At 34.8% G+C, this 11,316-nt stretch overlaps 2 protein-coding genes across 4 annotated transcripts; one reads left to right on the forward strand and one right to left on the reverse strand.

Moving 5' to 3' along the window:
• Nucleotides 1-1,119: 1,119 nt before the first annotated feature.
• LOC113499092 (CLIP domain-containing serine protease 2-like) lies at nt 1,120-6,581 on the forward strand. Of its 2 annotated transcripts, none has more exons than XM_026879440.1 (7): nt 1,120-1,964; nt 3,694-3,846; nt 4,546-4,648; nt 4,952-5,133; nt 5,468-5,607; nt 5,800-5,931; nt 6,337-6,581. In XM_026879440.1, exons 1-7 carry the CDS (start codon nt 1,901-1,903, stop codon nt 6,475-6,477), a joined length of 915 nt encoding a protein of 304 aa, XP_026735241.1. In that variant the 5' UTR covers nt 1,120-1,900; the 3' UTR covers nt 6,478-6,581. The 2 variants fall into 2 exon arrangements, with proteins under 2 accessions (XP_026735241.1, XP_026735240.1); XM_026879439.1 differs by lacking the exon at nt 1,120-1,964 and adding an exon at nt 2,532-2,670.
• A 62-nt stretch (nt 6,582-6,643) lies between these two features.
• Nucleotides 6,644-11,263, reverse strand: LOC113499096 (protein FAM161B). Of its 2 annotated transcripts, none has more exons than XM_026879451.1 (6): nt 9,979-11,260; nt 9,636-9,800; nt 8,850-9,071; nt 8,445-8,727; nt 8,066-8,349; nt 6,644-7,121 (listed from the first exon to the last, which is right to left on the reverse strand). In XM_026879451.1, exons 1-6 carry the CDS (start codon nt 10,863-10,865, stop codon nt 6,737-6,739), a joined length of 2,226 nt encoding a protein of 741 aa, XP_026735252.1. In that variant the 5' UTR covers nt 10,866-11,260; the 3' UTR covers nt 6,644-6,736. The 2 variants fall into 2 exon arrangements, 1 of the variants encoding a protein (XP_026735252.1); XR_003401063.1 differs by having other exon boundaries at nt 7,060-7,121; nt 7,771-8,349; nt 9,979-11,263.
• Between the last annotated feature and the right edge of the window lie 53 nt (nt 11,264-11,316).

The raw sequence follows: 11,316 nt of genomic DNA on the forward strand, positions 1-11,316 counted from the left end.
AACTAAAATGCTTCCTTACTGAAGATTGCTGTTCTAGTGATAGATAGATGTAGTTAAAATTTTTTGCAGTCGTGTTGTTTTTCTGGATCCTTAGTGTACGAACCCTGCAGGACGCAAATCAGTCTAATTTTGTGCTAATATCGTTCTTATAGAGTAAGGGGAATAACTTAAAAGTGCTTTAAAAGTTATCATAAATATACCAAACCAGTAGACCTTGAATTGTAAATTGATTTTTAGTTATAAAGGATGTGTATGTTCATGTACATGTGAAAGAATGTGCAAAAAGAATTTTGTAATGAGCAGTGCTTAACCAAAACAGGGCCTAGCTTTCACAACGACAAGACTGTCCAAGTCCAGAAGAAGGTTCATCCCATATTTAAAGAAGGTTTATGGAAACAATAGTGCTTAGTAGGTACGAAGCTGTCTGAAATAGCTGGAATACAGAAGCCAGATAATAAAAATGTGTATGATTATAGGTATCCTAAATGCTGCTTATTTTCCTGTTCGAAACAGTAGATAAATAATATATTATATAGGTTCAATGCTCTTCGTGCGTGGACTAAATGACGTTATGCGTTTATGCGTTATGTTCCTAAATAATTTCTTCGTGTTTCACCATTCAGGGAAAGAGGAAAATTAAGCGTAGGTATGTCACGATCAGGATTATAAAAGTGCATGATACAGTCCTAACTCAAATTAATTGCATAATAATTAATTATCCTCAATATACCTTCGCTGTATTCATGCTACATAAACGTGCTAAAATAAATAATGTTGAGTCCGAAAAAAGCACTCACATATACCACAAAAAAGGCACTAAGCATTCGAAAGTGTAATCATTATCCTTACTATTGCCGCCAAAGTCACAAACGTCACACACTTTAAGTGTTATGACATTGTCTCTATCGTTGTTAAGCAAAAATGTAAATAATTGAGACAAATAGATATTTAAAAACGTAACTGAGTAAATGTTATTAAGGATGTTTTCGTTAATTAAATGAAAAGCTGTGAAAATAGAAAACATACACTAGTAGACCAGATGCCTTCGGTGGTCGCTTAATACAGAGTTTTATAAGTACAGGGTGGCTTAAGTATGTATGTGATGGAAGACAACTTTTATTGAATAAGTAACGTCTGAATATGAGCATAAATTAATATCACGTGGTCAAAAGCATAGAGAATGGGGTTGATCAAACATAACCTAAAATTTGATATTTTGCGTTTTTTTTTCTACTTTATTACATTTTGCCAGACTATATATACTAACCAAACTTTTCCATCATGATTTTAATTAACTTCTTAATTACGAAATTATTTTAATCTCAAACACTTTATTTATGCCAGTGATCAACACCTACTGCTAGGTAAACCGATACAATTCTTATCAAAATAAAAATAATGAACCATAGCGTTGCACAAAATAAAGATTTTCTGTCACATAATATGATGGTTTTATGGAAAATAAACGATAATGTAAAAGAATACATGTAACATGGACGTGTTTGTTATGGCTATCAACAACATATAATAATTTAATGTATTTTATTAAAATTTTAGTCAAAATAATGGTTTTTCGAACTTAGTTTCGGACTTCGGTGATATGGACTAGTGATGCGGTTATCGATTTGAATTTGGAATAGAGAATATGTGTTTTTTTTGTGGGATGTTCGTGAATTAGATAAATATACCTGCGATGCCGTAAGGTTTGGTTGCTACCCTAAGCCTAGGTGAGAACAGTGTAGTACACGCGCGTAACTAATATCGTTTATACGCTGCGGCGCACTCCTTGCACGTTTGCACCGGTAACTGAAAAGGTAAAGCAAGCAGTCATGAACGTTTGTTCAAACAACAAACTTCACAAATATATTTGTCTGAATATAATAAACGGATAACAGCAATTATGTTTTTGATAGAATGGCAGTACACCTTGGCGTTTACAATTCTCCTACATTACGCTGTTACGGGTAAGTTAATCGATTTATTTCTAATTCATTAATGTTGTTCGCACTCAGTTTACAAAAGAAATTAATAAGGTTTTAATGTTTTTCTTACCTTTACGGTGTGCTAATTATAGATATAGAAAAAGGGAATTTTATTTAAATTTGCTCTCGACAAGAGAGTGGATACTAAGCTACCGTATTGTTGAGTTACGTGGCTAGAATATATATTTATTTTTGTATGATTTAATAAATCACGATAAATCACAATACTCAATACCTAAGTTATAATATTCCACAAGTTTTATCTCCTGATCGCAATGGAAACTGATTCATTTAATGACACATTTCGTGTAAATTTTGTATCTTTGGAATCAGGTGGATCCCCGTTAGTCACGTCGTCGCCTACTTCATTAACATATCTATAATTATCTACTATTCTACGTAATACTTTAATGTGTAAACCAATTAAGGTAACCGTATATTATGATACAAGGCGAGCAATAGGACACTGAAAGAACAATGTCTCGTTTATAGTTTTAAAAGTAATTTACTCTGTTAACGGGCTATGTTGTTTATTATTTTTATGTAGAAATACCTTTTAACAAGAGATACGTATGTAACATTCTTGTGTTTTTCATCTGAGTCATGATATTCGCAGGTTCATGGCTGGTTCAATGGCACAATATTAGATGCCAATTATTTGGAGTTTCGTGTTTTAAAAAGATAAGAGGTGGGTAAACAGGTTGTGTTTTGTAACCCAAAAATATTCAAAAAGGTATATTATGAGTAAGTATTGAGTGCTTTTTTTGAGTATACGACTTAAACATTTTGGATTTCAAAACACAACCTGATAGAGCTTCGTAACAACTCTGTTAGTGAATGTGTGTTATGGTACATGAATCCTCTTAACCCAAAAAATATTGGGTCCCGTACCATGTATACTATACAGTAAAACTCAACTGCAATTTATACTAGAGATATTGAAATTCTTACGCAAGCAGTCGAAAAAGAGAATTTATCAAATTTTAATGTCAATCAGATTTAGTAAAAAAGATTAAAAAATAATAGTATTAGTAATTATCATCGCTATTAGAGTTGCTACTTGAAGCTCTAGTGCCCCTTCTATAACCAATAATTGTTTTTAGAACTATAGCTACATAGAATACACATTCTGACGACTTTTATTATTGGTTTCTTCTAAAGAATAAACCAATAAAATAATAAATGCAGCATATAGTACTAAAAACAGAAATAATGGTATTTTCCGTTAAATATTGTAGTATTTAGCGGAAATAATTGACTCAGCATATAAAATAAACATATTTCTCAAAGAAGTTCTTGTTAGTCGTTTTCCAAAAGAATATGATCCTGTCCGAGTAATTTGTCGATCCATGAAATAAAAAGCTTTTTTTTGTTTTGATTTTGGTTTTTGAAGAACAAGTGCAAGCAAGAAATTTGCATTATCAATTATCTTGAGTGCAAATTTCAATTATCTAGCTATAACGGTTCATAAGATAAAGTCTGGTAAAATACCGAAGGATAGACAGACAGAAGAATATCAGTATTGTCCCTTTTCCCCTTCGGATACGAAACCCTAAAAATTACCAGGAAAATTGTTAATCTTTCCAATATGGGCTCAAGAAAAATTGATGAGACTCGCAATGAAAAGGTGTTATCTTATATCATTATCTTATTACCTATCCATAATTGTTAAATTAATATATATGTCTTCTTATTAATCTTTACAAAATAGATACAAAACTATCAGCTGAAGAGATAGCGAAACACCCAGCCTGGGCCAAGCTAGATGCTGTTGATTGTGGAGACAATGCACGAGATCGCATTATTGGGGGAACCAACGCGGCCCTCGGAGAGTTCCCTTGGATCGTACGACTGGGATATATGGGTTAGTAAAGAGTGAAATACTGCAAGACACAGTCACCACGCCAAACCCACCATGCAGGTTCAATTCAGGACCCTAGGATAAACATAAGTATGGTCTAATATGTTAAAGTATTTTTATTGAAGAGACTTGGTTTCTAAGCTAATTGTCCTACTTTATCGCGGTAATTACTTCTTTAGACCTGACATCATTATCACCATTACATCATAGATATTGGAATATCATAATTGCAGCCAGAGGTCAATTCAATAAGTAATCACTATTCACATAGTGATACATGTTAATCATAAGAAATGTTGTTAATAAACAAAAGCCGAATTCAACGAAATAACAAATGAGGTTCAAAAGGTGATATACTTGAGATTTCCCGAACATTTTTAGGGCAAAAGTATTTTCAAAAAGAGTAAGTAAAGACACCTTGACTTAAAATAATGGTAGATGAAATTATCCTTCCAATTTGGGTACAAATCTGGTTAAAACATCATCAGGTCCTGCAATACAGTTTGATCCCCAAGTCCAGAAAATTCAGCAATCAGTAGCAAGTTAGCAACTCGTTCACACAATAATAAAATTGTAGTTTGCTTATGCTTAAGCAACGAGATTACCTACTTAGGAAAATCTGGTCTAAAAAAGTAGATAATTACATGGACACTGACTGTCGACATTCTATTGCCCTTATTACTACTATTTATTACTTTTCAGATGAAGATGAGTTAGTCTGGTTGTGCGGGGGAGCTCTGCTAACCGACCGCCATGTCATCACTGCCGGCCACTGTGTACAAAAATCTGAATATGGATATGATTTGTAAGTAGTAAGTCTTGTAAGCTTAGGTGAGCGAAATGTCATTTCAAAAATGCTGAGACTAAGTATAAAAATCTAAAGGTTACATTTTCAAGGGTAACCGCCTTTTCCTGTACCTGGTATAAAGATCAATATTTATTTTCGTTTTCTTTTATCCAATAATGCAGTTTTCAATATTATACGGGTTCTAGTTTATTTTTAAGGCATTTAAAAAAATACATTCTATCCACAAAGCAAAGCACTCTTCCACAAAGGGCATGCAACTGATAAAATATTACAAATAACAATATATGTCAAATTAATTAGGAAAACAGTTCGTGTTGGTGAGTATGACGTGCGGACGGACCCTGACTGTGAGCTGAAGGTGTGCGCGCCCGCGGTGCAGGACCGCGCCGTCAAGAACATCACCAGCCATCCCTCGTACGACAAGCCGCCCTTCCACAACGATGTCGCCATCATTGAACTGGAGACACCGATCACTTTTAATGGTATCAATATTTCACATCCTGCACTCAATATAAATCTTTTTTTTTACGTAATCAGTAGCTCAATGTAAAACACTTAAAGCTGCATTTTTCGCCCAGCATAATGGAAAGGGCTAGCCTTTTTTGAATTATTTTCCCCAAATCGCGAATAAAATTTTCTATGGTACCCGTTTTGCTTTGTGGAAAAAAATGTGCCACCAAGAAAAATAGTAAAATTCAGTATAAGAACATCTTTATCATTATTTTATCTAACAGCTAGGTATACCTATAGAACGAAATTTGTGTCCCAAACTTCATGAAGCATAATAACATTGTCAAAATTATATTGTCTTCCAAGATTATGTGGCGCCCATCTGCTTACCAAAAACTACAGAACAAATGGCAAACGTTCTAATTGGAGAGAAAATGACGGTTGCTGGCTGGGGTAAAACGAATATGACTACTGAAGAGCGGGGCCAAATACTGCAAGTAGTCTCTGTGAGTACTTCAAATTCATTTAAAAAAGGGATTCTGTGTAATTAGCCCTTAAACATCAGGTCTTTTTAAGATACAGTGTCTTGATAGGACTTCTAATAGTAAAAAGTCGCATTAATGTCGTCAGTATTAAGTTATTTAGCTTCATTCTATTAGTATGCATCCTATATGACCTATTTCACATTAATGTTCTAGATTCCAGTAGTGGATCCCGCACTGTGTGATTCATTTGGAAAAGGATATAAGGTGGCGGAATCGGAGATTTGCGCTGGTACGGAACTGAACAAGGATAGTTGTGGTGGTGACTCAGGAGGCCCACTCATGAAGGTAATGGAGATTTTTTTTTTAAATAATACCACGTGATTACCACAAGCAATGCCATACTCGGTTAATCGGAGGTTGTTACCTTGTAATTTAGAATTAGGGTTGTTACTATGAGAATCGGGTATAAATCAGTTAGTTAATTAGTTAACTAAATAACTACTTACGTGTTGTACGAGTTTTAGTAAGATTTAAACTTTTTTAAAGACGTAAAATTCCCAAGGTTCATCTGTGTTATACCGTTAATTGCAAAGGACATGCGTCATGTAAAAAGGTCATATTTGGCCAATATTTAATCAGGGCCCCAATTTCTTGCCTCAAAATTGAGGCCCAGTTGAAAGCTTACAGAAAAAAAACTGATGACTTTTATTAAGATTCACATTAATAACTTAAGTGTTTTGATTTTTACAGATATTCGATACACCGGAGGGGCCTAAAAACTATTTGATTGGTGTTGTTTCTTTTGGGCCAACAATATGCGGCATCAAAAAACCAGGGGTCTACACGTCAGTCTCACACTTCCTCAAATGGATATTAGATCGATTGGTTTAATTCAAATCTTGGAAAACCACCTTTTTTCTCCGATATTAATTTAGAATAGTCATATGTATAAAGTTTAATAATAATATAATTTATTCAACAAACATTGCGTAGGAATATTTAATTTCATTGGATGTTAAATTAATAAACAAAATTGAGCATACTAACGTTGATTCATTAAAACATTTAAATACAATCACATGTTTCTAAATAAACAAAACGATTACAGTGCTGAAGGGAGGGCAGAGAGACGAAAAGCTAACAGTTTCCCTTATCTATTTCCTGTATCTCTGTCTGTCACAATTTCCGAGTCTGAGTATTTGTCATCAATATCGATTCTATTCAGGAATTCTGTGACGTCACCGGTGTATGTCTCAGCTGTGTCGTTAATTGACACTTTCCGGGATCGAGTTGGACTGTTATAATGGTAAGACTTATTTCTGGAGCTGCTACGTTTTTTGGTTGTCTTCCTAGGAGACAATTGCAGAGAATCCATAGGTGCTGTCATCAGACGCGGGGCGTAGTACCTTTCGAAGAGCATCGGCTGCTGCTGAACTCTCCCGTACATGAGCTCCATCTCGTGAAGAAACTCTTCCCGTCTCATTCTCTCCTCGTCCCTACGTGTTTGAAGCCGCATTGCTATGTCTTCTTCATGGCTGGAAGTATATGGAAGCAATAAAGTATTGAGTATACACGGTGATTTTTTAGTCGGCTTACAAAAGCAGCCCAGTTAATGTATCCGACGTAAAATACCCCTAGGCACGATTTTTTTTTATCTTCAACTAAGATAATAAGTTCGAAGAAAAAGTAAACAAGAGAAATCTAAAATATACTCTTAAAAATGATAAAAACGCCGCCGCCCGCGCCCCTCACCATTGTTACAAGGCTCGGATCTCGCTCGCAACAGAGCTGTGTTTCTAAAAAACTACGAATTGCATCATAATATTGAATAAAAAACTGCATTTTAAATTAATTCAAATCTCATAAATACCTTTTTTTATCATGATCGTGTCCTAGTCATTGGATACATGAACTGGGTTGCTTTTGTAAGGCGACTAAAAAATCACGGTGTATAGTCGTCTATGTTTAGACTAAAATGTGGCAAGAGTCCTAATAACTGAACTATCTATTCAGATAATATAACAATCCTGAATAAATTATAGTCTTTATTTAGATATATCCTAAATACTCTGCTTTTTAATTTTGATTTTTGAGTAGATAGTTATAGAAAGTGTTCATGAAAAATAATTTTAGAAGAACAACAGTTGTCTTGTGGAAACTCAAAATAGTTATGTACAAAAATACCTGTAATTGTGGTACCGCTATATATTATCCTCTTGTGTGTAAAATGTGTGTGTGTAGAAATACGTAGATTATAATTGATTTTTGATGCGTTATATTTTTTCTACGCAATTCTTGTATCTCCAATCTTTGTATCGTTATAGCCTAGTATTTTCCGCCAATTAAGTACGTATATGAATAAATTTAAAATGTTTTGACTATACGTAAATAAAATAACATTAAAATACAGGGATTGGAATTAGTTTCGCATCAGGTGACATCGTGCTTGCAGTTCTACGTTTTAATGTTGTGAACTAACTTGTTTTTAACAAGATGCCAAGCAGGTTTGGATCGGAGCTGTCGATCTCTTTGCCTCATTTCATTCCGTCGACGTTGCTCCGCCAAATGTTTGGCTGCTTCTATTTCAAACCTCCTTCTGACAGCTTCAGCTCTTAGTAACGCAGCTAAGTTCGACCTCCCAGAAGCAGAGGCCCGGAGGTCCAAAGCAGAATAAGCTCGAGCCCCTGGCCCGTTGCCAATGCCACTTGTTCCACTCTCAGTACTTTTATTCTCAGAGTACATTTTCATTGCCACATCGTGCATCTGTAAAATATATTGATCATCAAAGAACAAACAATTTATTTCACAACATTTTTCTTACAACAAGTTCGTTATTCGTTTGATTTATTTCAACTCACTTTCTTGGCCGCCCTGTCAGCAGTGTTAAATCGGAACGGCTGCGGGCTTGTAGTGATGAAATCTTCTTTTGGATATTTTTCTCGCTTCTTGCGATCTTTCGTAGGGCTGGAGCATCTCTGTCTATCAGACGACGACACAGATGGAGCACATGGCGAGGGATCTATCGGCAGGTCGCTGTGAGCCGCAGGCGTGGACAGACGGCTACGGTCGCGAGCCGCCATTGACCCTGGATAATTCGCGCTCCGCAGCATTTCCTCTGCCCTAATACGTTTATTCATAGATCTAAAAATAACGAGGCCATTTGAATCAACGTCATATAGGCAAATGTACATTTTAAGCCTAAAACTACTTACTTGAACTATAATATGGACATTATGCATTTAATATGTATGTATTTCTTTTACCTGAAAAATTCGTCCTCTTTCATTTTATCGTAAAAATAATTCGAAAACAAGTTTTTCGGCACTGGCCGAGCCCTAAATCTTTTCTTCTTTTTACTTTTAGGTAACACATGAATAGCTCGCTCACACATTCCTCCCAGCCCTTTTTCCTCTCTTTTTGTAAAACTAAAAGGTTTCATTTGAGCCCTCAACTCTGCTTCACTATTTATTTTTGATATTGCTCGCCTGTAAAATGAATATGGCACTAAAGCATGATTATTTATGTACAAACCGCTTACGAAAGTCCTTAATGACGCATGTTGTGAGTAAGCCTAACATAAAAATAAAGTATGTGAATTGTGGTCAAATAAAATAAAGTTCCAAATACAATGTGCGACCAAAACAGGTAAAGTTTTGTTGCGCTATACTACTTATTTCTAACTTATATTACTAAATTATAGATATAATTTAGTAATATATTAGAACTTATATTTCTAATAGGAAAAATGTGGTTAGAGACAAATTAGGTAGGTTACCCTTAATTAAGGACAGCAAGACAACTAAATATGGGGTCGTAAAAGCTTCATTCAATTTGGCATTGTTGTGTGTAAGAGATTGTGACTTTTATCATGGAAATGAACAACTAGAAGCTAAAACGCAAATTTTCTCTTTCGATGAAAATTACAGTATGTCTTAAAAAATAAGCTTTCTTTGGTCTCAATGCATTTAAACTAATAAAATACTTAAGTGTTAAAATAAATAGTGCAATCTAAGAAGCATACAGGTAGAACTGTCATGTCTGTTGGAAACCTCATTGCTTGGTCCTCAAGGATCTTATCGTAAAGTGGTATGCGGGATTCCACAGGCACAGGCTTTGCCCTAAATTTCTTCCTGTCGCGTTTTTGATCAAGCATATCATCAGAAAACGATTTCCGCAGACAACGAAGTTCACCCACTATACGCTCTTCTTCGTCCCTGTAAAGTTATTACCATCGTAAGATTTCTAACGATTTATAATTGAGTTATATATATAGAGTATAATAGTGGCGTTTAAGTAACTGAAGATATGGAAAATAGTAGTTTATACGAAACTAAAAAATGTTTTGTTCTTGAACCCAGCCAAGTTAGGACAGTGTCATCTTTCTAAAATTACCTTTCAGTCATTTTAAACGGCTTCGGTATTGTGATGCTTTTACGCCGTCTTGTAGGTGATCCAGCTCGCTTCATTCGCAGAGGACTCGAAGGCATACTGCGCGTTCTAAATTCATCTCCATCGTCAAGTCCCCCTTTGCTAACAGGACTATCGTACTTCTTACCAACAAAAAAGTCTTCAAACTTCTGATCGACCTCGTTTTTACTTTCAAGCTTCGCATCATTCCACGATATGGAACAAGCCGAGTGATTCCTCTTTGGACGTTCGTTTTTTGATTTTTCTAAATTACTCTTCATTGGAGCTATTTTTAACTCTTCGTTGCCATTTGTTTTATCATCGACTTTCTGTCGTATCGATCGTTTCAAGCACGTCCCTGAACTTTTTGTAGTTTGAGGCTTTGATCGCATGACAGCATTCGGAAGGTCTTGATTAATTTTTATTTTACCTGTACTTAGTTTCCTATGAGAAGAGTGTGATTTATTTTTAATATTTTTACTTGATACCGACGGTAGTCTATTGATTTCCTCCGATTTATCTAATGTGTTCTCTGAAACTTTGTCACTTGGTCCATTGCAGTCGTCTATAAATTCAATAGCCATGCCCAACATAACTTTCTTCTTGTCTCTAAGTAATTTCAGTGTAGAGTAAAATTCTTCAGTTGGTAAGTGATTGATATCATTATAATCAGGTATACTACGATAAAATTCTTTTAATTTTACTGCATCCAAGTCCGCACCAGCCACAGAACATGTTGAAGATGAATCAATAGAGCTCTGCTGGTTGGAAAACTTTTCACTGCGTTCAAATGCAGATTTTGGCATTTTGCTAACAGGATCTACTGGAACTCTAAGACAAGAGTTCTTAAACACACTATTAAAATGTGTCATACCGATTTTAATGAAGAATTACATGATCAAACTCTCGATAGAACTCATTTTTACTCTGCATGGCCTTTATGATTGTATTGTTGTCGTTGTGGTATCCATGGAAGCTGTTGGTAACTTGTTACTATTTTACTATAAGGGAATATTAGATACTTAAATTTTAATGTTCAGGCTGTTCAGACTTAACAAGGTTATAAATAAGCTTGAAATCATAATAATATATTCTACTACTAAGCTAGTTGTAAAATAAACATACTTTAATTGTATTGACAGCGAACTTCTCACAATCTGTTTTACCCATGCATGTTAGTTTCTAATAAATCTTTATTACTATAAGATATAAAAAATAAGCTCTTTGAATGCAGCAATAAAAAATTTAAAACCTTGATACACATCCGGACGTTCTTCTTTCGTTTTTTTTTTGTCGTAAAAAGGATCACGCACTTATTTTGAC

This window comes from Trichoplusia ni, chromosome 11, assembly GCF_003590095.1.
Source record: "Trichoplusia ni isolate ovarian cell line Hi5 chromosome 11, tn1, whole genome shotgun sequence".
Classification (NCBI taxonomy): domain Eukaryota; kingdom Metazoa; phylum Arthropoda; class Insecta; order Lepidoptera; family Noctuidae; genus Trichoplusia; species Trichoplusia ni.

Bases quoted from the DNA above. Each gene is read 5' to 3' on its own strand.
- LOC113499096 (XM_026879451.1), bottom strand. From the start codon at position 10,865: ATGACACATTTTAATAGTGTGTTTAAGAACTCTTGTCTTAGAGTTCCA. The intron at 9,801-9,978 runs GTAATTTTAGAA...ATAACTTTACAG, and splicing joins CCGTTTAAAATGACTGAAAG to GGACGAAGAAGAGCGTATAG. The intron at 7,122-8,065 runs GTTAGTTCACAA...ATATACTTCCAG, and splicing joins TGGCATCTTGTTAAAAACAA to CCATGAAGAAGACATAGCAA.
- LOC113499092 (XM_026879439.1), top strand. From the start codon at position 2,586: ATGATATTCGCAGGTTCATGGCTGGTTCAATGGCACAATATTAGATGC. The intron at 2,671-3,693 runs GTGGGTAAACAG...TTTACAAAATAG, and splicing joins GTGTTTTAAAAAGATAAGAG to ATACAAAACTATCAGCTGAA. The intron at 5,608-5,799 runs GTGAGTACTTCA...TTAATGTTCTAG, and splicing joins AAATACTGCAAGTAGTCTCT to ATTCCAGTAGTGGATCCCGC.